Below are 26900 nucleotides of genomic sequence, written 5' to 3'. Positions count from 1 at the left end.
GATTGGAATGAACACTGACCTTTTCCAGTCCTGTGGCCACTGCTTTGCTGTGCAGCGCTTTCACAGTATCATCTTTTGGATTTGAAATAGAAATTGTTAAGCTGGTAAATTTTAGGTTACATGTTTTACCAGAATTAAAATAAGAGGTATCATCTGTAGCATGCTTTATAATTTTTGTCTGTATCTCATAGAACCCTGAGGCTTTTTAGAATCAGATAACATCTTGTTTTCATCTCTGTTCCTCAGGAAGAGGCATTCTGCAGGGCACAGTGAGAGTACTGAGGGACTGCTGGCTAGGAGAGGGAGTGAGTAACATACAGGTCTGAGCAACCAGTAACCAACACACACACGTTTCTCAGGTAGCTCAGTGGTAAACAATCTGCCTGCAATGCAGCAGATGTGGGTTCAGTCCCTGGGTGGGGAAGATCCTCTGGAGAAGGAAATGACAACCTGCTCCAGTATTCTTGCCTGGGAAATTCCATGGACAGAGGAGCCTGGTGGGCTACAGTCAATGGGGTCACAAAGAGTCGGACATGACTTAGTGACTGAGCATGCATGCACCCTTTTAACATGAAAGAATATTCAACTTACTGCTCAAATGATAGATAACCAAAGAGAAGCTTCAGTTAATGACAGGGCAAAAACTTGTTCCAAATTGTTTTCATTTTCATTGTAGGTCAGGAGGAAGACGAGGATTCCTATGGCAGGAAAGCATTAGCTACATTAGCTACACTTTTTATGAAATCCTGTCCCTGAGAGCACTGTAGATGATATTTGCTTACTTGGAGACAATGTGTCCATCAGATTTCCTGTTGTAGACATAATTCTGTTAATTTGTGCTGATCTTAAATTTCTCCCAAACCAAAAATACAAATATCTAAGAAACTCTGTAGTACAACTTAAGACCGTAACAGATTTGTATTCTTTTATCTTAAAATCCCCAAATCCTAGGGTTATCTGAGGTTCTAAAGTATGTGAGGGAAGATTGAGTTTGAAGACTGAATTAATCATTGCAGTAACTTGACTTTTGATCCGTGTTTTGGTCAACTCTTAGTATTACCATTAGCTTCATTTCTGTGTTTGGAGATGATACTTGGGCAGTGTGTTCATAAAGTGATTTCATTCCACTTGTGTACATCCCAGGTTTCCTTTCCTGCTCACCTGTTCCAGCTCCTGACACTTCAGGACACCTCTTTGGTGTTGGATTTGATTGAGAGGCTGCTTTGGGGGACATGGGAGTGAGCCTGCCCAGCAGAAGTGGGGCTCTGTTCCCTTTCCATCATGTCCTCTGCTGTCCGGATTCCTGGAAATTAAAGTCAACAGGAAACTGTAGTAGTCACCATCAGTTCAGTTCAGTTCAGTCACTCAGTCGTGTCCGACTCTTTGTGACCCCATGAATTGTAGCACGCTAGGCCTCCTTGTCCATCACCAACTCCCGGAGTTCACTCAAACTCATGTCCATCAAGTTGGTGATGCCATCCTGCCATCTCATCCTCTGTCGTCCCCTTCTCCTCCTACCCCCAATCCCTCCCAGCATCAGAGTCTTTTCCAATGAGTCAGCTCTTCGCATGAGGTGGCCAGAGTGGAGTTTCAGCTTTAGCATTATTCCTTCCAAAGAACACCCAGGACTGATCTCCTTTAGAATGGACTGGTTGGATCTCCTTGAAGTCCAAGGGACTCTCAGGAGTCTTCTCCAACAACACAGCTCAAAAGCATCAATTCTTCGGCACTCAGCTTTCTTCACAGTCCAACTCTCACATCCATACATGACTACTGGAAAAATCATAGCCTTGACTAGACAGACCTTTGTTGGCAAAGTAACGTCTCTGCTTTTTAATATGCTATCTAGAGGTTTCTAATTCATGGAAGAAATAGCTAGTAAAATAAAGACCCAAAATGAGGTAAATAGACCCCTAGGCTTCCTGGTTAGATTCCAAACAGAGGCTGAGTTTTTCACTTAAATGATTTTGTGCTTGATTTGATAATTTTAGAGAGTACTGGGTCATTTTTAAGCATTTTCCAGCTCTTGAGGTAGATTAATTTTCATTTGTTATTTTTTTTTCTTGCTCAGAGCTATTACTTGGATACTACATTTTTACAGATGCATACTATACTTTGCTATAATGTGTAAAATATTGCTCTCCTACATTTTCTCCTTTTTTAACATATTATTTTCTCAGCAACCCCTCCTTGCACACCAGTTGTCCCACTTGCCCTGCTGGCTTCCTCATTCCTTGTGACTTAGACGGTGGTGTCAGGGCCAGCAGCACCTGAATCACCTGGAACTTATTAGAAATGCAGAGTCTCAGGCTCACCCAGACCTCTTGACTCAGCATCATGTTTGAACAAGATCTCCCAGTAAAGTCCTTTCTCTCCCATGGGCAATTTTTGATGAGTCATAACTTATGATTTCTAAGAACTATACTTTGACAGTATGAAATTGAGCTCGTGAATCACCCAAACACCTGTTGTGTCTGAGCAGGAGGCTCTAGAATGTTCTGTGCCACTTACCCTACAGATTTATTTACTTTTATATTCTGGAAATCATGCCTTTACATTATAATCAAACTCTGTGTCATTTCAGTGCATTTATTTGCATCTTTTCCAGTGAAGTTTGTCTTCATCACGGGCAGTTTTCATCTGACTCCCGCCTTCCCCATACCAGACTCCTACAGGGACTGGAGGGATTTCCTACAGGCTCAGCCCTGCCTGGACCTGAAGTCAGAGATAGCCCAGTGTAGCAGTGTATGTGCGGCTCTTTAACCACCTGATGGTATCAAGAATGAGGCTTGCTGTTCCAAGCAGGGCACTAGGTCTGTTTGGCCCATTTCCCAGGAACCATTGTCTCACTCAGCTGCAGGTTTCTCTCCCAGCCCAGCTGTGGGTGCCAGTTCTTCCTGCTGACAGCCAGCCCACCTGACCTCAAGTACCCTTTTCTTCTCTGCGATGTATCCCAGTTGTACTGTGTTGGGTTGACAAGTGCCATCTTGTCCCACTCACCACATTTTATGCATCCATATCCACATCATGCTTTAACTCTCTGGCATTAGGATTTCTATAATAGGCCTGTTCTTTTAACTGTAACTACATAAAGAAGGCTGAGCACCAAAGAATTGATACTTTCAAACTGTGGTGCTAGAGAAGACTTTTGAGAGTTTCTTGGACACCAAGGAGATGAAATCAGTCTATCCTAATGGGAATCAACCCTGAATATTCATTGGAAAGACTGATGCTTAAGCTGCAACACTTTGGCCACCTGGTGCAAAGAGTCAACTCCTTGGAAAAGACTGTAGATGCTGGGAAAGATTGAGGACAAGAGGTGAACGGGGTGACAGAAGATGAGATGATTAGATGGCATCATTGAGTCAATGAACATGAGTTTGAGCAGACTCTGGGAGAGAGTGAAGGACAGGGAAGTCTAGTATGCTGCAGTCCATGGGGTCATAGAGTCAGACATGACTTAGCAACTGAACAATACACCTCTCCCCACTTTCTCTGTTTCAGCTACACAGAGGGGGCGTAATATCAGATCAGGCCTTTAAGGAGATAAAGAGACCATCAGCAAAATGAAAAAGTGGCTGACAGACATGGATTTGAGTCCCATGCTGCAACTTAAGGGCTCTGTTATTTCAGGCAAACTAATTAATCTTATAAACCTCTATCTCCTCATTTGCAAAATGGAACTGATGGGACTTAACATCTAATTTTGTTCTGCAACTGAAACAAAGTAAGACACTTCTGTGTAGCTGAAACAAAGAAAGTGAGGAGAGGTGTATTGTTCAGTTGCTAAGTCATGTCTGACTCTGTGACCCCATGGACTTATTCTAAAATGTTTTTTTTTTTTTCCAGATGATGATTGAGAAACATAATTTAAAAAAAAGGGGGGGGGGGGAGGGGGCCAGGTACCACAATAGTAACAGAACTTTGCTGTTTTCTGAGGTTTTGTTTTTTTACTTTTTTTTTTTTTATGGAGTGTGCTGGATGTCTCTCTAATTTTGTTCAGATGACTGCAGAACTTGGAAAAGCTGTTGCTGCTATTGATGCATAATATACTTCTATTGGTCTTTTTATATAAATAAATCTCTCTCTCTCTCTCTCTCTCTATATATATATATATATAATTTGAATTTTTGGAAACTTTAGCTGTGCTGTCAACTTTGGAAAAAGTATCCCAGTTGTACTGTGTTGGGTTGGCATTGTGCAGAAATTAACAGCCATATTAGTCTAGAAACGTTAAACATAATTTTTTCCATTTGTACAGGGGTAACACACTGTATTAAATATGTAAGGTCTTATCTACATGGGTTTGATTACAGAAACTAATAAAGTATTCTCTAAATAAAAAAATAAAATAAAATAAACACCCAGCATGAAGACCAGCACACTGTAAATACTTGAGCAAAGGTAGATGGTTGTCATTTTCGTAGGATCTAAAATGACCTTAGGGGCTTCTAAGGTGGAGCTAGTGGTAAAGAATCCACTTGCCAATGTAGGAGACATAAGAGACCAGGTTTCGATCCCTGGATGGGGCAGATCCCCTGAAGAAGGGCTTGGCAACCCACTCCAGTATTCTTGCCTGGAGAATCCCATGGACAGAGGAGCCTAATGAGCTTCAGTCCATAGGGTCACAGGGTCAGACATGACTCAAGTAACTTAGCACATAGCACAAAATGACCTTAACTACTTATGCTGCATAAATTGTTGTCTGTTCTGTGTAAATAAGGGGTTGGCCATTTGCAATCATATTTATGACTGTGGGATCCATCTGCCATATCTATTTCTCTGTCCAGCTTATCCTATACCTAAATAATATAGTAATAGATTATCCATAAATTTCTCCAGTCTGAGTTAAAAACCTTAGCTCTCTGTGAAAGCTTCAGTCTCAGGATACTTCAGGTAATAAAAATATACAAGGGCAAATTCAATACAGATCCTGATTTTAGCACATACAGATCACTTGAAGAAATAAGAAAATGCCTGTACCAGCTTTGTAATATAGAAAGCAGTTATAATTTTTATAGAAGTTTAGACAAAATGATATAACATCAGCTAGGGTTGAGAGAAGTCCACATAAGGGAACAAGTAGAGTATTTCTGAGAAATTAGGCATATGAAATACACTTAGTGACTTGCTAGGATTTCAGTAGGTGGAAACATTTGTGAAAGTCATTTCAGGAGGTGGGACAAACATTAGCAAACACATGATGCCCTGATTCAGTGAATGAAGAATTAGGCATCTGCAGAGCATTCAGGGAAAAGAACTACTAGGTGTGTAACACACATATTGATACTCAACTCTCAGAACTACCCAGAAAGCCCAAGGAGCTGACTTGTGGAGATGAAGGATGGAGAGATTAGTGAGTGCAGTTTTGTACAGGTGACTTCCTGGGGCACACGTCAGGCATGAAGCCATCCATTGGGAGTTTAGTCTGAGGAGTGAGTGCATATGGAGCAGAGTGGGCAGATGTGGGAGGCAGAGAGCCAGTGGCTGTTTTACCTCCAGCAAGATGTCATGGGAAACCGATTCCACCTTTTGGGATCAAACTGATGTTGATTAAAACAAAGTTATAACACACGGGTTTGTGAATGTGCAAGGAAACTAGTAGGAATAGAAAATGGTATCATATTTCTGAGAGGTAGGCTGGCAGTACTTAACAGCCTTCTCAAAAAAATGTTCATACCTGGTTCTCAGCAATTCCACATCTAAGAGTTTATCTTCAGGAAAGAATTAAGGTTGTTTAGAAAGATTTATGAAATGGCAAATCACTCCAGTGTTCTTGCCTGGAGGATCCCAGGGATGGGGGAGCCTGGTGGGCTGCCGTCTATGGGGTCGCACAGAGTCGGACACGACTGAAGTGACTTAGCAAGCAAGCAAGAAAGATTTAGCTTCAGGGGTATATAACCAGTTATTTATAACTGTAAAATATTGGAGACCACCTAAAATATCCAACAATAGGCAATTTGTTAAATAAATGATCACATATACTATAATATTATATAGTCATTAAAATAAATGTATTTTTTGAAATCTAAATAAAAACAGATTACAACAGTATGTTCATATTGATTCCATTTTGTTTCAATATATGAACTTTTATCCTTAAGAACAGATATATAGAAATAATGGCTTCCTTGGTGGCTCAGTGGTAAAGAATCAGCCTGCCAAGCAGGAGATGTGAATTTGATCCCTGAGTCAGGAAGATCCACTGGAGGGGGAAATGGCAACCCACTCCAGTATTCTTGCCTGGGAAATCCCATAGACAGAGGAACCTGGCAGACTATAGTCATTGGGGTCACAGAAAATCAGATATGTCTTAGTTGACTAAACAACAACATAGAAATAAGAAAGGAAAAAAATAACACACATTCAAATCTAGAAAGAAAACACATCAACATCTTACAAATAGTTTTATCAGAGTGCTGGGGTGATGGCTAGTATTTATTTACTTTTCAGATTCATTTACACTGATTACAATTAAAGAAAGAGTTTTTTTTTTTAAGCTTTTTATTTTTTATTGGAGTATAGCTGATTAACAATGTTGTGATAGTTTCAGGTGAACAACAAAGGGACTCAGCCATATATATACATGTATCCATTCTTCCCCAAACTCCCCTCCCATCAAAGCTACCACATAACATTGAGCAGAGTTCCCTTTACTACACAGTAGGTCCTTGTTGGTTATCCATTTTAAATATAGCGGTGTGTACATGTAGATCCCATACTCCCTAACTATTCCTTCCCCACAGCCTTCCTCTGGGCAACTGTAAGTTTCTTCTCCAAGTCTGAGAGTCTATTTTGTAAATAAGTTGATTTGTATCAAATGTTTTTAGATTCCCCATATAAGGGCTATCATGGGCTTCTCTGATGGCGCAGCAGTAAAGAATCTGCCTATAATGCAAGAGATTCAGGAAATGTGGGTTTGATCCCTGGAAGAGGAAATCACAACCCACCCCAGTATTCTTCCCTGGAGAATCCCATGGATAGAGGAGCTTGGCAGGTTACAGGCCATCGGGTGGCAAAGAGTCAGACACAACTGAAGCAACTATGCACAGCACAGGACATAAAGGATGCTATATGATGTTTCTGCTTCTCTGTCTGACTTTGCTCAGTATGACAGTCTCTAGGTCCAGCCGTCTTGCTGCAAATGGCATTATTTCACTTTTTAATGGTGAATAATTTCCGTTTTGTATGTTAATATATACCACACTCTTTTATCTGTTCCTCTGTCACTGGACTTTTAGGTTGCTTCCATGTCTTTATTATAAATAATGCTGCAATGAACATTGGAGTGTATGTATCCTTTCGGACCATGTTTTTCTCTAGATATGTGCCCAAAGAGTAGCCATGTAAGACACATTTAGTGACTTGTGGTTAGGATTTCAGCAGGTGGAAATGTTTGAGAAAGGCATTCCAGGAGGTGGGACCAGCATGAAAATCTGATTCATACCTGAGTCTCAGCATTTCTGAATCTGAAAATTTATCTTAAGGAAGTATCTTAGTTGTTTGCAAAGATTTAGGTTTAAGGATATATCAGTTTAGTTCAGTCGCTCAGTCTTGTCTGATTATCTGTGACCCAGTGGATGGCAGTATGACAGGCATCCCTGTCCATTACCAACTCCCAGAGTTTACTCAGACTCATGTCCACTGAGTTTGTGATGTCATCCAGTCATCTCAACCTCTGTCATCCACTTCTCCTCCCACCTTCAGTCTTTCCCAGAATCAGTGTCCTTTAAAATGAGTCAGTTCTTTGCATCAGGCGGCCAAAGTATTAGAGTTTCAGCTTCAACATCAGTCCTTCCGAAGAATATTCAGGACTGATTTCCTTTAGGATGGACTGGTTGGATCTCCTTGCAGTCCAAGGGACTCTCAAGAGTCTTCTCCAACGCCACAGTTCAAAAGCATCAATTTCTCAGAGCTCAGCTTTCTTTATAGTCCAACTCTCACATCCATACACGACTACTGGAAAAACCATAGCTTTGACCTGATGGACCATTTTGGCAAAGTAATGTCTCTGCGTTTTTAATATGCTATCTAGGTTGGTCATAACTTTTCTTCCAAGGAGCAAGCGTCTTTTAATTCCACGGCTGCACTCACCATCTGCAGTGATTTTGGAGCCAAAAAAAATGAAGTCTGTCACTCTTTCCCTATCTATTTGCCGTGAAGTGATGGGACCGGATGCCATGATCTTAATTTTCTGAATGTTGAGCTTTAAGCCAATTTTTTCCCTCTCCTCTTTCCCTTTCATCAAGAGGCTCTTTATTTCCTCCTTGCTTTCTGCCATAAGGGTGGTGTAATCTGCATATCTCAAGTTATTGATATTTCTCCCAGCAATCTTGCTTCCAGCTTGTGCTTCATCCAGTCCAACATTTCTCACGATGTATTCTGCATATAAGTTAAATAAGCAGCGTGACAATATTCAATTTTGACGTACTCCTTTCCCAATTTGGAACCAGTCTGTTGTTCCATGTCCGGTTTTAACTGTTGCTTCCTGACTTGCATACAGATTTCTCAAGAGTCAGGTCAGGTGGTATGGTATTCCCATCTCTAGGAATTTCCAACAGTTTATTGTGATCCACGCAGTCAAAGGCTTTGGCATAGTCAATAAAGCAGAAATAGATGTTTTTTCTGGAACTCTCTTGTTTTTTCGATGATCCAGAGGATGTTGGCAATTTGGCCTCTGGTTTCTCTGCCTTTTCTAAAACCAGCTTGAACATCTGGAAGTTCACGGCTCACATACTGTTGAAGCATGGTTTGGAGAATTCTGTGCATTAGTTTACTAGTGTGTGAGATGAATGCAATTGTGTGATAGTTTGAGCATTATTTGGCATTGCCTTTTTTTGGGATTGGAATGAAAACTGATCTTTTAAAGTCCTATGACCACTGATGAGTTTTCCCAATTTGTTGGTATATTAAGTGCAGCACTTTCACAGCATCATCTTTTAGGATTTGAAATAGCTCAACCAGAATTCCATCACCTCCACTAGCTTTGTTCATAGTGATGCTTCCTAAGGTCCACTTGACTTCACATTCCAGGATATCTGGCTCTAGGTGAGTGATCACACCATCGTGATTATCTCTGTCATAAAGATATTTTTTGTATAGTTCTGTATATTCTTGCCACCTCTTCTTAATATCTTCTCCTTCCATTAGGTCCATACCATTTCTGTCCTTTATTGTGCCCATCTTTACATGAAATGTTCCCTTTGTATCTCTAATTTTCTTGAAGAGATCTCTAGTCTTTCCCATTCTATTGTTTTCCTCTATTTCTTTGCATTGTTTGTTTAAAAGGGCTCTCTATCTCTCTTGCTCTTCTTTGGAACTTTGCATTCAGATGGGTATATCTTTCCTTTTATCCTTTGCCTTTTGATTCTCTTCTTTTCACAGCTATTTGCAAGGCCTCTTCAGACAACCATTTTGCCTTTTGCATTTATTTTTCTTGGGGATGGTCTTGATCCCTGCCTCCTGCATAATGTCACAAATCTCCATCTATAGTTCTTCAGGCACTCTATCAGATCTAATCCCTTGAATTTATTTCTCACTTCTACTGTATAATTGTAGGGGATTTGATTTAGATCATATCTGAATGGTCTTGTGGATTTCCCTACTTTCCTCAATTTAAGTCTGAATTTGGCAATAAGGAAATCATGATCTGAGCTATAGTCAGCTCCCAGTCTTGTTTTTGCTGACTGTATAAAACAATATATATAAGGATATATAACACTGAATTATTTATAATAGCAAAATATTTGAGACCACCTAAGTATTCACCAATAGGGGAACAGATTACTACAGTAATTAATCATATTAATCCCATTTTCTTTAAATATATGAACTTATATTTTTAAGAACACATATGCAAAAATAAAAAGGATAAAAAAGAACACACACTCAAATCTAGAAAGAAAATACATCAACATCTTAAGAATGGTTTTATCAGAGTGCTTGGGTGATGGCTAATATTTATTTGCTTTTCAAATTCATTTCTACTGATTATGATTAAGAAAAAAGTTTATTTTGTTTTTGAAAAGGTAATGCAGCCTGACATTCAGGTGCTGAATGTGGACCTTAAAATGAGGGATTGTGTCATGAAACATTTCAAGAATAGAGTCTTCAGGGCTTGGCAGCCTGCTGGACTCAGGGAAAGCTGGAAGTAAGGTAGACAGCTGAGTCTATGATCCTGGGAAAGAAATAATGACAGTAAAGTGAGGAAGTCAAAGGGAGTGGCTGTTTTGTGTGGGTCACTGGATGGTGATCATATTGAGGCAAATACGTGAAGAGAGATCCAGGTGCAAATGTCTAACAAATTGGTGTGCTTCTCATTTTATTGAAATTAATCAGAGGCAAGACAAGAATTTCAGGCAAGACTTTACTGGTGCCTCTACTGCAGCAAGAGGGACCGAAGACAAGGAATAGGTTCTTAGTTATCTCCCCAAGGTGGTTCCTTATATGGACTGACAGTAGGGGCAGGTCCAGTGGGTGGGCTGGAGGGGTGGCTTAGGTGTTCACTTCTTTGGTGGGTGTGTGTAGGGGGCATGCACAATACCCTATTTTAACCTTCAGCTCTTCAGTAGTAGCAGTTTGGGTGGTTTTTTTTTTTTTATTTTTATTTTTTGGTCTTTTTTAGAATCTCCTTGTCCATAATTTGCTACAGTCGAGCGCACATGCAGTTATTTTCATGGGCTTCTCCGGTGGCTCAGATGTTAAATAATCTGCCTGCAATGTGGGAGAACCAGATTTGATCCCTGAGTCAGGAAGATCCCCTGGAGAAGGGAATGGCAACCACTCCAATATTCTTGCCTGGGGAATTCCATGGACTGAAGAGCCTAGTGGGCTACAGTCTATGGGGTCACAGAGAGTTGGACATGACTGAATGACTAACACATACACACAGTTATTTTTATTTTTTTATTTTTTTAACACAGTTATTTTTAGTCTCATAGTTTCTTCATATTTTGTTGTTTGACGAGATGTTTGTCTGGTATAAGCACTGCAGCAAAGGGTCCCAGGTCCCTCCTGACTCAATCAGAGACCAATCCTGACTCTCTTGGAAAAAACAGGCATTGGCAAAGCTGCTAAAATAAGATTTTTGTTGTGTCTTTTGTGTTAGGAATTCAAGCTTACTGATACTGATGATCTCCATAGGCAACTGGTGAAACCCACTGATGATCATTAAAGACTTTCAGACTACAGTTTTGATGGCTGAATGGTAGAAATAGCCAGAGCCGGATTTTCTTTGAGTTATCTTTTCTTATTCTCCTCACTGTCGATTGAAGCTCACAGTCCTGTGGTCGTGAGCAACTCTCAGTGCCCCTGCATATCTCAGTCATATACACAAAGTCTACAGATGTTCCAGTTTGCACACATGAATCAGTTTCACTGGAGCTGGTAGCATAGGAGTATACACATATTCTCACAGACACAGTTCTCACCTGTGTCCTGAGGTGTATCAGTTTACACATAAGAACACCAGGAAATACAGGCATAGCTGGTTTTATTGTGCTTCACATATGTTGCATTTTTTACAAATTGAATATTTGTGCCAAATCTGCAAGGAACAAATCCACTGGTGCCATTTTTCCTATAGCATTTTCACACTTTGTATCTCTTTATCACATTTTGGTAATTCTCACAACATTTCAAACTTTTTCATTATTATTATATTTTTTATGGTGATTAGTGGTCTTCACTGTTACTAAAGTCTGCTGAATGCTCTGATGGTTAGCACTTTGTCAGTTTGGTTCAGTTGCTCAGTCATGTGCAACTCTTTCCAGCCCAATGGACGGCAACACGCCAGGCCTCCCTGTCCATTACAAACTCCTGGAGTTTACTCAGACTCATGTATATTGAGTCAGAGTTGCCACCCAAATATCTCATCCTCTGTCGTCCCCTACTCCTCCTGCCTTCAATCTTTCCCAGCATCAGGGGCTTTTCAAATCAATCATTTCTTTGCATCAGGTGGCCAAAGTTGTGGAGTTTCAGCTTCAGCATCAGTCCTTCCAATGAATATTTAGGACTGATCTCCTTTAGGATGGACTTGTTGGATCTCCTTGCAGTCCATGGGACTCTCAAGAGTCTTCTCCAACACCACAGTTCAAACGCATCAATTCTTCGGCACTCAGCTTTCTTCATAAGTCCAACTCTCACATCCATACAGGATTATTGGAAAAACCATAGCCTTGACTAGATGTACCTTTGTTGGAAAAGTAATGTCTCTGCTTTTTAATATGCTTTCTAGGTTGGCCATAACTTTTCTTCCAAGGAGCAATTGACTTTTTTTCACGGCTGCAGTCACCATCTGCAATGATTTTGGAGCCCATAAAAATGAAGTCCGTCACTGTTTCCCTGTCTATTTGCCATGAAGTGATGGGACCAGATGCCATGATCTTAGTTTTCTGAATGTTGAGCTTTAAGCCAACTTTTTCACTCTCCTCTTTCACTTTCATCAAAAGGCTCTTTAATTCTTCTTCACTTTCTGCCATAAGGGTGGTGTCATTTGCATATCTGAGGTTATTGATATTTCTCCCGGCAATCTTGATTCCAGCTTGTGCTTCCTCCAGCCTAGCATTTCTCATGATGTATTCTGCATATAAGTTAAATAAGCAGGGTGACAATATACAGCCTTGACATACGCCTTCCTCAATTTGGAACCAGTCTGTTGTTCTATGTCCAGTTCTAATTGTTGCTTCCTGACCTGCATACAGGTTTCTCAAGAGGCAGTTCAGGTGGTCTGGTACTCCCATCTCTTTCAGAATTTTCCGCAGCTTGTTGTGATCCACACAGTCAAAGGCTTTGGCATAGTCAATAAAGCAGAAATAGATGTTTTTTCTGGAAATCTCTTGCTCTTTCTATGATCCAGCAGATGTTGGCAATTTGATCTCATGTTCCTCTGCCTTTTCTAAAACCAGCTTGAACATCTGGAAGTTCACGGCTCATGTACTGCTGAAGCCTGGCTTGGAGAATTTTGAGCATTCTTTGACATTGCCTTTCTTTGGGATTGGAATGAAAACTGATCTTTTCCAGTCCTGTGGCCCCTGCTGAATTTTCCAAATTTGTTGGCATATTGGATGTAACACTTTTTAGCAATAAACTATTTGAAAACTAAGGTATGCATTAGTACATTGCTTTTTAGACATAAGGCTATTGGACAGTTAAAATACATTATAGTATAAAGATAACTTTACTATGCATGGAGAAACAAAAATATTTCTATGACTCACCTTATTTTGTGATGTTCACTTTACTGAGGTGGTCTAGAGCCAAATCCACAATATCTTTGAAGTCTGCCTATACAAAGAACATATAAGTCACATATATACACATTAAAACCTACCTGTATGCAGAGAATGACCCGTTTAAATTACATAAATTACAGTTTACCATAAGGTACAAAGTGACATCAAGTGGGCCTTAGGAAGCATCACTACGAACAAAGCTAGTGGAGGTGATGAAATACCAGTTGAGCTATTTCAAATCCTGAAAGATGATGCTATGAAAGTGCCGCAGTCAATATGCCAGCAAATTGGAAAACTCAGCAGTGGCCACAGGACTCAAAAAGGTCAGTTTTCATTCCAATCTCAATGAAAGTCAATGCCAAAGAATGCTCAAACTACTGCACAATTGCATTCATCTCTCACACTTGTGAGTAATGTTTAAATTCTCTAAGCCAGGCTTCAGCAATATGTGAACTGTGAACGTCCAGATGTTCATGCTGGTTTTAGAAAAGGCAGAGGAACCAAAGATCAAATTGCCAACATCTGCTGAATCATCAAAAAAGCGAGAGTTCCAAGAAAACATATCTTTCTGCTTTATTGACTATGCCAAACTTTTGACTGTGAGGATCACAATAAACTGTGGAAAATTCTAAAAGAGATGGAAATACCAGACCACCTGACCTGCCTCTTGAGAAACCTGTATGCAGGTCAGGAAGCAACAGTTAGAACTGGACATGGAACGACAGACTGGTTCCAAATAGGAAAAGGAGTACGTCAAAGCTGTATATTGTCACCCTGCTTATTTAACGTATATGCAGAGTACATCATGAGAAACACTGGACTGCAGGAAGCACAAGCTGGAATCAAGATTACCGGGAGAAATATCAATAACCTCAGATATGCAGACGACACCACCCTTATGGCAGAAGGTGAAGAAGAATTAAAGAGCCTCTTGATGAAAGTGAAAGAAGAGAGTGAAAAAGTTGGCTTAAAGCTCAACATTCAGAAAACTAAGATCATGGCATCTGGTCCCATCACTTCATGGCAAATAAATAGGGAAACAGTGAACACAGTGGCTGACTTTATTTTTCTGGGCTGGAAAATCACTGCATATGGCCATGAAATTAAAAGACGTTTACTCCTTGGAAGGAAAGTTATGAACAACCTAAACAGCTTATTAAAAAACAGAGACATTACTTTGCTAATAAAAGTCCATGTAGTCAAAGCTATGGTTTTTCCAGTAGTCATGTATGCATATGAGAGTTGGACTATAAACAAAGCTGAGTGCTGAAGAATTGATGGTTTTGAACTGTGGTGTTGGAGAAGACTCTTGAGAGTCCCTTGGACTGCAAGGAGATCAGTCCCGAGTTTTCACTGGAAGGACTGATGTTGAAGCTGAAACTCCAATACTTTGGCCATCTGATGTGAAGAGCTGACTCATTTGAAAAGACCGTGATGCTAGGAAAGATTGAGCTCAGGAGGAGAAAGGGACGACAGAGGATGAGATGTTTGGATGGCATCACCGACTCAATGAACATGGGTTTGGGTGAACTCTGGGAGTTGGTGATGGACAGAGAGACCTGGCATGCTGCTTTTCAGAGGGTTGCAAAGAGTCGGACAAGAGTGAGCAACTGAACTGAACTGATAAGGTACAAAATGGTTACCAAAATAAATCAGTTGATGCCCCTATTCTTTTTTTTAATTAATTAATTTTATTTTACCTTTTTTTATTGGTTTTGCAATACATTGACTTGAATCCACCATGAGTGTACATGTGTTCCCCATCCTGAACCCCCCTCCCACCTTCCTCCCCATCCCATCCCTCTGGGTCATCCCAGTGCACCAGCCCCGAACACCCTGTATCATACATCAAACCTGGACTGGCAATTCGTTTCATATATGATATTTTACATGTTTCAAAGCCATTCTCCCATATCATCCCACCCTCGCCCTCTCCCACAGAGTGAAAATACTGTTCAATACATCTGTGTCTTTTTTGCTGTCTCTCATACAGGGTTATCGTTACCATCTTTCTAAATTCCATATATATGCATTAGTATGCTGTATTGGTGTTTTTCTTTCTGGCTTACTTCACTCTGTATAATAGGCTCCAGTTTCATCCACCTCATTAGAACTGATTCAAATGTATTCTTTTTAATGGCTGAGTAATACTCCATTGTGTATATGTACCACTGCTTTCTTATCCATTCATCTGCTGATGGACATCTAGGTTGTTTCCATGTCCTGGCTATTATAAACAGTGCTGTGATGAACGTTGGGGTATACATGTCTCTTTCAATTCTGGTTTTCTCAGTGTGTATGCTTAGCAGTGGGATTGCTGCGTCATATGGCAGCTCTATTTCCTGTTTTTTAAGGAATCTCCACACTGTTCTCCATAGCGGCTGAACTAGTTTGCATTCCTAACAACAGTATAAGAGGGTTCCCTTTTCTCCACACCCTCTCCAGCATTTATTGCTTGTAGACTTTTGGATAGCAGCCATTCTGACTGGCGTGAAATGTTACCTCATTGTGGGTTTGATTTGCATTTCTCTGATAATGAGTGATGTTGAGCATCTTTTCATGTGTTTGTTAGCCATCCGTATGTCTTCTTTGGAGAAATGTCTGTTTAGTTCTTTGGCCCAATTTTTGATTGGGTCTTTTATTTTTCTGGAATTGAGCTGCAGGAGTTGCTTATATATTTTTGAGATTAATTCTTTGTCCGTTGTGAAGTGAAGCCCCTATTATTATGTGTGTGTTTGTTAGTCCCTCAGTTGTCTGACTCCTATATTTAATCTCTATAAAGATAGATTCTTTTCTTTATGTCATTATTGATTGTACAGATTATATGCGAGATTCCCAACATATAATCTGTCCTCAGAAAGTTCTAACTTTTCTGTTTAAAGGCTTGAGTTTTTAAAATTTACTGAATTAATTTACAAATGATTGAAAGCATATCTTACATCCCTCACTGATTGCAGATTCTTAAATAGAGATGAAAGTAGCTCTTGGGAAGCTTCCACCAGGAATCATCAGTTGGGCAAACTCATTGATTTAAAAAAAAATTAAAAAGCCAATTTCTGCATACATGCTTGAATGTAGTCATCTAAAAGCTAGCTTTTGCAACACAGTTTCATTCCTCACCAGCATTTTACCTGCTTTCTTATCTCTCATACCTGCTTAGTCTGTATGGCTCTTTGCAACCTCATGGATCTTAGCCTGCCAGGCTTCTCTGTCTATGCTTTATGTTTATCTTTGAATATACTACTAGTGCACTTAATTTCTCTTCGTTTTGGTTTTAATAAATAGACTGATACTTCACATGTGTCTTTCTAAGATGTGATTGTAGGTATTAACTGGTTTTTAAAATCCCTTTTGAAGTGCTGAGATGAAAATTTCCATATTAATGGCAAATGTTAATTGTGTTATTAATCTCATTATGTGAATTTTGCCTATTGGCTGCTGCCCGTTAAGACAGTGAGACCTGCGTTTTACAATTGTAAGATGTTTTATTCAAGGACAGAACATAATTAAGGTATTTAATGTTAGGAAGTAACTCGGTTTTTCTACCAAAAAAAAAAATTATTCTCAAATAATAGAACCCTCAGAGAATGAATAGTTATTTGTGTCTAACACTTCTGACTTGTTGACATTGCTGTAAAATTATCCATATAATTCTCAATGTAGAAATACCCTGGCATTAGGAATAAAGATAATTTAAACTTAATTTTTATGAATCACTTAGGAAACTGCTGGCTTTTCACTACCTATAGATTGATTCTGTTATTTTTAACTCTTCTTTGAACCATTGGGTCTCAACTAGGGGACATTTGTCAATATCTGACATTTTTGATTGCCACAGTGTGGGCAATGTTTCTGGTTTCTAGTGGTTAGGCTCTGAGATACTACTGAAAATCCTACAATATGCAGGATATTGGGCATATATCCAGACAAAACCAACTATAATTATTCCCCAATAATGAATCATCTGGCCCCAAATTTCAACAGTTGCCATGACTGAGAAATGTTTAGAATACATTCTACATAGAACTTTAAAAATTCTTCCTCAACCGGCAGGGTTTCTCCTAGGTTTGTTGCATGTTGTTAATTCTTAACCCCTTCTGGATCTCATTACAGGTTGGCATTGTGGGAAGAACAGGAGCTGGAAAAAGTTCTGTTTTTTCTGCAGTTTTTCGATTGTCAGAACCCAAAGGCTCACTTTGGGTTGATCATTGTCGGATAGGAGATGCTGGACTTCACGATTTAAGGAAGAAAATGTCAATCATATTACAGGTTTGCACATCAGAGCATTCTCACATGTTCTTTTTATAAGGCATCTAAGTTTGATTGATTTTAATTTGATTTTTGTTTGTTTTCAAATTGGATAAAAATTTTAATCCATTTGCCCCCAAGAGAGCATATTTTTAGCAGCAGCTATTTTCAACAGATATTCTCATCACATACAAGATTGGAAAAAAATATTTTACATTGAAATATAGTTGATGTACAATGTTGTGTTAGTTTCTGGTGTATAGCAAAGTGACTCAGTTGATTTAGTTGATATATCTATATATGTATATGCATATATATACTTTTTCATATTCTTTTCCATTATGATTTATTTCAGTTTTCAGTTCAGTTCAGTCACCCAGTCATGTCCGACACTTTGCAACCCTATGGACTGCCACATGCCAGGCTTCCTTGTCCATCACCAACTCCCAGAGCTTGTTCAAACTCATATCCATCTAGTCGGTGATGCCATCCACCCATCTCATCTTCTGTCATCCCTTCCCTTCCTGCCTTCAATCTTTCCCAGTCTCACACCCATACATGACTACTGGACAAACCATAGCTTTGACTATACAGAACTTTGTTGGCAAAGCAATGTCTCTGCTTTTTATATGCTGTCTAGGTTGGTCATAATTTTTCTTCAAAGGAGCAAGCGTCTTTTAATTTCATGGCTGCAGTCACCATCTGCAGTGATTTTGGAGCCCCCAAAGATAAAATCTGTCACAGTTTCCACTGTTTCCCCATCTGTTTGGGGACTAGATGCCATGATCTTAGTTTTCCCAATGTTGAGTTTTAAATCAACTTTGTCACTCTCCTCTTTCACTTTCATCAAGAGGCTCTTTAGTTCCTCTTCAATTTCTGCCATAAGGGTGGTATCATCTGCACATCTGAGGTGATTGATATTTCTCCTGGAAATCTTGATTCCAGCTTGTGCTCCATCCAGCCCTGCATTTTGCATGATGTACTTTGCATATAAGTTAAATAAGCAGGGTGACAATATACAGCCTTGACGTACTCCTTTCCTGATTTAGAACCAGTCTTTTTTTTCCATGTTCAGTTCTAACTGTGGCAAATAGATGGGGAAACAGTGGAAACAGTGAGTGACTTTTTTTGGGGGGCTCCAAGATCACTGTAGATGGTGATTGAAGCCATGAAATTGAAAGATGCTTACTCCTTGGAAGGAAAGTTATGACCAACCTAGACAGCATATTAAAAAGCAGAGACATTACTTTGTCAATAAAGGTCCATACTTGTCAATACTAGTCAAGGCTATGGTTTTTCCAGTAGTCATGTATGGATGTGAGAGTTGGACTATAAAGAAAGCTGAGCACAGAAGAATTGATGCTTTTGAACTGTGGTGTTGGAGAAAACTCTTGAGAGTCCCGTGGACTGCAAGGATATCCAACCAGTGCATCCTAAAGGAGATCAGTCCTGGGTGTTCATTGGAGGGACTGATGACCCATAGGGATGGTATGGGAGGGAGGTGGGAGAGGGTTTCAGGATGGGGAACACGTGTACACCTGTGGAGGATTCATGTTGATATATGGCAAAACCAACACAATATTGTAAAGTAATTAGCCTCCAATTAAAATAAATAAATTTATATTAAAAAAAAAAGAAGCTGAAACTCCAATATTTTGGCCACCAGATGCGAAGATCTGACTCTTTTGAAAATACCCTGATGTTCGGAAAGTTTGAAGGGAGGATAAGAAGGGGACGACAGAGGATGAGATGGTTGGATGGCATCACTGACTCAATGGACATGAGTTTGGGTAAACTCTGGAAGTTGGTGGACAGGGAGGCCTGTCATGCTGCGGTTCATGGGGTCACAGAGTCGGACACGAGTGAGGGACTGAATTGATACTGGGTATTAGATTCATAACTTAGTGATTATAGTAGGAAATAATAGATGATCAAAACCATGCACAGGAAAAAGAAATACAGAAAAGCAAAATGGTTGTCAGAGAAGGCCTTACAAATAACTGAGAAAAGAAGAGAAGCTAAAGGCAAAGGAGAAAAGGAAAGATATATCCATCTGATTGCAGAGTTCCAGAGGATAGCAAGGAAAGATAAGAGAGCCTTTTTAAGAACACAGTGTAAAGAAATAGAGGAAAACAACAGAATGGGAAAGACTAGATATCTCTTCAAGAAAATTAGAGATACCAAGGGAATATTTCATGCAAAGATAGGCACAATAAAGGACAGAAATTGTATGGACCTAGCAGAAGTAAGAGATATTAAGAAGAGGTGGCAAGAATACACAGAAGAAATATACAAAAAGACCTTAATGACCTGGATAATTGTGATGGTATGATCACTCACCTGAAGCCAGACATCCTGAAGTGTGAAGTCAAGTGGGCCTTAGGAAGAATCACTATGAAAAAAGTAGTGGAGATGATGGAATTCCAGCTGAGCTATATCAAAGCCTCAAAGATGATGCTCTAAAAGCATGGCACTCAATATGCCAGCAAATTTGGAAACTCAGCAGTGGCCACAGGGCTGGAAAAGGTCAGTTTTCATTCCAATCACAAATAAGGGCAATGCCAAGAAATGTTCAAACTAATGCACAATTTTACTCGTTTCACATGCTAGCAAAATAATGCTCAAAACCCTTCAAGCTAGCCTTCAACAGTACGTGAACCAAAACCTTCTAGATGTCCAAGCTGGATTTAGAAAATGCTGAGTAATCAGAAATCAAATTGCTAACATCCATTGAATCTTAGAGAAAGCAAGAGAATTCCAGGGAAACATCTGCTTCACTGATGATACTAAAGACTGTTTAGATCAAAACAAACTGTGGAAAATTCTTAAGGAGATGGGAATGCCAGGCCACCTTACCTGCCACCTGAGAAACCTATATGCAGGTCAGGAAGCAACAGTTAGAACTGGATATGGAACAACAGACTAGTTCCAAATAGGAAAAGGAGTACGTCAAGGCTGTATATTGTCACCCTGCTTATTTAGCTTATATACAGGGTACATCATGTGAAATGCCAGACTGGATAAAGCACAAGCTGACATGAAGATTGCTGGAAGAAATATCAATAACCTCCAATATGCAGGTGACACGACCCTCATGGAAGAAAGTAAATAGGAACTAAAGAGCCTCTTGATGAAGGCAAGAGTGAAAGTGAAAGAGGAGAGTGAAAAAGCTGGCTTAAAACTCAACATTCAAAAAACAAAGGCCATTGTATCTGGTCCCATCACTTCATGGCAAATAGGTAGGGAAACAATGGAAACAGTGACAGATTTAGTTTCTTGGGCTCCAAAATCACTGCAGATGGTGATTGCAGCCATGAAATTAAAAGAAGTTTGCTTCTTGGAAGAAAAGCTATGACTAACCTAGACAGCATATTAAAAAGCAGAGACATTACTTTGCCTACAAAGGTCTGTGTAGTCAAAGCTCTAATTTCTCCAGTAATCATGTATGGATGTGAGAGCTGGACAGCAAAAATTGCTGAGCACCAAATAACTAATGCCTTCCAACTGTGGAGGTAGAGAAGACTGTTGAGAGTCCCTTGAACAGCAAGGAGATCAAACCAGTCAATACTAAAGGCGATCAGTCCTGAATATTCATTGGAAGGACTAATGCTGAAGCTGTAGCTACAATAATTTGGCCACCTCATATGAAGAGCTGACTCACTGGAAAAGACCCTGATGCTGGGAAAGATTGAAGACAGGAGGAGAAGGAGACAACAGAGGATGAGACGGTTGGATGGCATCACCAACTCAATGGAGTTGGAGCAAACTCTGGGCGATGGTGAAGGACAGGGAGAGATGGCATGCTGCAGTCCATGGGGTGGCAGAGTCAGACGTGACTGCATGACTGAGGAATAACAAGAGGAAAATGAAGTTAAATTCCCAAGATTTATGTTTTGATTGTACCCATCTCTGAAATGGGCCAGATGAAATTAGTTTTAGAAATAATTAGCATGTCTGCAAATTGCTTTTATGTCCATGGATGAAAGTATCTATAAATGTGCCCTGTTAATGCTTCTTGATAAGAAAAGGTTGTGTGCTTGTGTACGTAAAAGTACTCTCTATATAAAGATATAACACTGGATGAATCTTGGTTCTGCATGTAATGTTTTGGCGGTACATCTGAGCAAAGACTAAACATCCCTTGACATCACCAGGTTTTGGATTTGCTCCATCAGTTTCCATTCTACCTTTGTGCTTGCTTTATGTACACACTTCAGAGAGTTTGCTTACAGAACATTATTAAGCTTTGTGTCCATGTTAACAATTGCCAACCACTGTAAACACAGAACCTTCATTTATTTATCTGTGTTTCACTTTATATGCACTTTATACTCACTCCAATGCACAGTATTGGTTGACTCAAGAGAGAGAATCTGAAGAGATCCTGTAATGTGTGAAAGGTCCAAGGTGGTCATTCAGGAGGCAGCCAGTGATCAAATATTTAAGAGTGGAGACCAAGTATCAACATACCCACATTTTTATTTCTACTCTGCCTCATATGACTATGGGGCCTTGATGAAGTCTTTTAGCTTCTAAGGTTCATAGTCCTGGTCCTTAAACCAGTTCTAGGAATTACTGCTGTGCAGATTTGTTATGAAGATATAACTGGATAAGAAAAGAGTTGTGGCCCATTTCTAGTTCTTAGGAATCCTCAGTTAGTAGTAGCTATTACTATTCTTAAGGATCAGGACATTGACCTTTCCAATAACTTCTAGTTAAGTAAAAAGAGTAACACATTCTGGACTGATTTTACTGTTTAATTTCTGTTTATATTGTGTGGTTTTGGGTGATTTTCTTTACATTTTTTTTTATAGTGTAAAGCACATTGTTTATATAAATTTAAAGAGTGAAGGGAAAACAGATTAGCAAAATAGGAGTTTTAAGGAAAGGCAAGGCAGAAAAATCTGTCTTTCCAATAAGAAACAACAGGAGAGAATATCACTTCCTTTTTATCTTTTGATATCTGGCTCCTGTCCCATAACGTTCTTTCTAGCCTGCCACTCTGTACCCACTGATACTTTCCAGCCCCCCATGAAGATTTCTGGCATTTTTTTGCCCTCCCCACATTCTTGACTATTTTCTTCCTCTCCTTGAGGACAGGGCCTCTGTGTCTCATTTCTGTTGCTCTAGTGTTTGTTGCAGGCCCTGACAAGTTACACAGGTATTAATAATAATCCCTAACATTTGTGGAATCCTTAGCTCCAGGAGTTGGTGATGGACAGGGAAGCCTGGCATGCTGCAGTCCATGGGGTCACAAAGAATTGGACATGACTGAGTGACTTAATTGAACTGAACTAACATCTGTGTCTGCTTTATTGACTATGCTAAAGCCTTTGACTGTGTGGATCACAATAAACTTTGGAAAATTCTGACAGAGATGGGAATACCAGACCACCTGACCTGCCTCTTGAGAAATCTGTATGCAGGTCAGGAAGCAGCAGTTAGAACTGGACATGGAACAACAGACTGGTTCCAAATAGGAAAAGGAGTATGTCAAGACTGTATATTGTCACCCTGCTTATTTAACTTATATGCAGAGTACATCATGAGAAACGCTGGACTGGAAGAAACACAAGCTGAAATCAAGATTGCTGGGAGAAATATCAATAACCTCAGATATGCAGATGACACCACCCTTATGGCAGAAAGTGAAGAGGAACTAAAGAGCCTCTTGATGAAAGTGAAAGTGGAGAGTGAAAAAGTTGGCCTAAAGCTCAACATTCAGAAAACGAAGATCATGGCATCCGGTCCCATCACTTCATGGGAAATAGATGGGGAAACAGTGGAAACAGTGTCAGACTTTATTTTTTTTTTCCTCCAAAATCACTGCAGATGGTGATTACAGCCATGAAATTAAAAGATGCTTACTCCTTGGAAGAAAAGTTATGACCAACCTAGATAGCATATTCAAAAGTAGAGACATTACTTTGCTGACTAAGGTCCATTTAGTCAAGGCTATGGTTTTTCCTGTGGTCATGTATGGATGTGAGAGTTGGACTGTGAAGAAGGCTGAGCGCGAAGAATTGATGCTTTTGAACTGTGGTGTTGGAGAAGACTCTTGAGAGTCCCTTGGACTGCAAGGAGATCCAACCAGTCCATTCTGAAGGAGATCAGCCCTGGGATATCTTTGGAAGGAATGATGCTAAAGCTGATACTCCAGTACTTTGGCCACCTCATGCGAAGAGTTGACTCATTGGAAAAGACTCTGATGCTGGGAGGGATTTGGGGCAGGAGGAGAAGGGGATGACCGAGGATGAGATGGCTGGATGGCATCACGGACTCGATGGACATAAGTCTGAGTGAACTCCTGGAGTTGATGATGGACAGGGAGGCCTGGCGTGCTGTGATTCATGGGGTTTCAAAGTCAGACATGACTGAGTGACTGAACCGAACTGAACATGTTGTAACATGTTCCCTGGTTCTCAGTTGGTAAATAATCCGCCTGCAGTGTGGGAGACCTGGGTTCTATCCCTGGGTTGGGAAGATCCCTGGAGAAGGGAAAGGCTACTCACTCCAGTATTCTGGCCTGGAGAATTCCATGGACTGTATAGTCCATGGGATCACAAAGAGTTGGATACAACTGAGTGATTTTCACTTTAACATGTTTTACCCTCTTACCATCTGCCACTTTTTGCTCACAAGAATTCTATGGTTATCCTCATCTTACTGATTTTAAAACTAGGGCACTAGAAACTTAACTTACCATGGGGGAAAGCCTGGACTTTAATTTAGAGAGATTCCCAACTCCAGAATCCAGCAGGAGAAAATCTGATACTGTGGTTACTTGAAGTTACTTGTCTCAGAGCTGAAAACTTAGAATCCTCTTTCCCCAAACAAATAGGAAGCAGTGATGCTTGTTTTCTCAACACCTTGATTTAGGAGTCCTAGGAAGCTGAGCTCAGGCTCTGCCAAGGGGGACCCTAGTGCTGTTTCTTTAAGTTGCCCCACTTAGGGGATCCAGGTCTGCATCATCTTCTCTGACTCCCTCTGCCCTGTCATCCTGTGAGCAGCAGCAGCTTCCAGGGTGGTCTCTCTTTCCCCCGTCACTATTGACCCCACCACGAACAGGTCAGAAATGGGGAGATGTGATAGCAACAAAGACTTGCCTAGGAACCAGAGGCAGGGGAATGGTGACATGGACCTTTAGTCCTGGAGTCTTAGGGGGAACTTTCAAAGACAAATACTATATAATCTTAGGAAGGTACTCCTCAATTTGTGTTCAAATTTTCAGGAAAAAGCAAAATATGAAAGTACTTCCTGGATAATTTCCTTAAGTGGTACAGGTATCTGAAGTCTGTGCATCCTTTGTGCTCAGAATGTGAAGTAGTTAAGTATATTCCCCAGAAAGAACACCAAGGTGAGATTATATTCAGGGAATAGTTGCTTATCTGAAAGGATCTGGAAAATGAATTTAAACTTCTTTGGACGATACTCTACACGTAGAACCCTTTATTCTATTGGCACAAAGAAGATGTTTTCAATTGAAGAGAGATTGCATGTGAATTCAATATTTATGATTGTAGTCTAAAGTTTGGCACAGATCAACAGCATCTTTATCATGGTTAAATAGATTTATTTTTATATTTGGTAGTTTTTTTTTTTTTTTTTTTTTAATCAAAGCGAAAGCTAAGTATTTTTTACACAGCCCATTCTCCTCTTTGGTATTTCCATTCCCTGAGTTTTCTTCAGTTGCTGAAGAAGGTGAACCAGAACTGTTCTGACTTCTCTGATTTATTCTTGATATACTTTAGTGGAGGGCAGTTTCTTGCTTTGGGACTGAAATGATGAGGATAAAGATTGTGCTTTATATGCCTCATTTGTAATCACTTGTATGGTTTTTGTCTTGGTCCTGGAAACCTGGTTTTCTTCCGGTGTTTTGTTGTTGGTAAAAACAAATCTCAAAGAGAGAAGAGGTAGATGTGCTGTTACTAGTAAAGAAATACAATTAGATTCTAGCCTAATGCAGTTTGCCCTTTGTTTCCTACACTGAAATCTTAGTTAAAAATCCCTGGAACTGTTCTCTGTAGCACCTGAGGATTTTACAAGGCTTAAATTCCTTATCCTTTGTTAGTTAACAATGTGCTTTTCTTCTGAATAAGGATGACGACCAGTTCATTGAGAGGCTACAGGATTAAAAATGAAAGGTGGTTGGGGGAAACCAAGATTTAAAGTGACACTAGATTATTCTCTTTTGCTTGAAACAGGGAGATGAGCTACTCCTTAAGAAAGGTCCCCAGATTAGAAATGAGAACATTGCCCTTAGGACTTGGGGAAATGCCAGAGTTCAGCTCCAGCAGCCAGGGATTCAACCTGAAGAGATGAACGGTGTCAGCGATGAGACAGCCTCTCAGTTTTCTTGGACTGCCTATTTATTTCAAGTTTAAGATTTTCTTTTATATTTTTAGAAAAGCATTAGGTCAGAGGTTTGACATTTTCAGTTCCCCCTCACCCAGATTTATTATGTCCATAAGTCATTGTTGCTCTTCAAACAGAGTTCCTGCTTCAGTGATTCTCTTGAAATTAGCATTACTGTCTATTATCTACTTCCTCTAATGTGTCCTATAGTTAACTTGTGATTACTTTGTAACTCATGCTACATTCCTCAGTTTACTACTTATCTTCCTAAATCCTGTTTGCCCCTAACGTCCTGAGCTCACTATCTCTTAAAAAGGCTTCTAGCTATAGTATCTCTAAAATTCCTAACCTCTATAAGCTATAGTAAAATATGCTAACATTATAACAGTCCTTGAATCTTTAACTTCTATTTTAATTATTTCTGTTTTAATTAAATTTTTATTTCTATTCTAACTATTTTAATAATTTCCCTAAATTCAGCAAACTCCTTTGCCATAAACATTTTCCTCACAAATAGGCTTCAGATAGCAATCCCTCTCATGGCCTCAAGCTGCGGCCTATGTTCTCATACTGGAACACTCTTTTGTAGAAGTCCTTAAAGAAATGTCAATGAATAACTTTATGAATTATTCTCTGAGCACAGCTGCAGAAGGCTTTGTGCCTTCTCATGCTCCTCTCAAGAATAATAAGCACCTTAATATTCCTCTTCATTCAACTCAGCTGAGGAGAGGAAAAACCAAGTCAGAATTACAAGGCCTAACTCCTTTATCCCAGGTCCGTGCCTGTGGGACAAGGAGAGGGAATTGGGGCCGTGCCTCCGTTTTGTCAGTAATGCCTAATGCAGTTCCTGACAGGGAAACATCAGCAGTAGCTACTCTTTGTATACTTCAGCTGAGGGCTGGTTCTTGCTTTGGAATTGAAATGATGAGGATAAAGATTGTGCTTTACCTGCCTCATTTGTAACCACTTGTATGGTTTTTGTCTTGGTCCTGGGTCATTTTAAGCTTCAGTTAGTGGGTAGGGTTTCTTTTCAACATAGATTATAGTCTTTCTTCCAGCAGCATA

At 39.8% G+C, this 26900-nt stretch overlaps 1 protein-coding gene across 1 annotated transcript in view; it reads left to right on the top strand.

Annotated features, from left to right (window-relative positions):
- LOC128057593 (ATP-binding cassette sub-family C member 4-like) overlaps positions 1–26900 on the top strand; it is a 182887-nt gene that overhangs the window by 120782 nt on the left and 35205 nt on the right. The window contains 1 exon segment of the mRNA XM_052650042.1: positions 17346–17501. Within this exon segment, the coding sequence (XP_052506002.1) occupies positions 17346–17501 (156 nt within the window).

This window comes from Budorcas taxicolor, chromosome 12 (assembly GCF_023091745.1).
Source record: "Budorcas taxicolor isolate Tak-1 chromosome 12, Takin1.1, whole genome shotgun sequence".
NCBI lineage: Eukaryota > Metazoa > Chordata > Mammalia > Artiodactyla > Bovidae > Budorcas > Budorcas taxicolor.
This window is presented reverse-complemented; position numbering and strand designations above follow the sequence as displayed.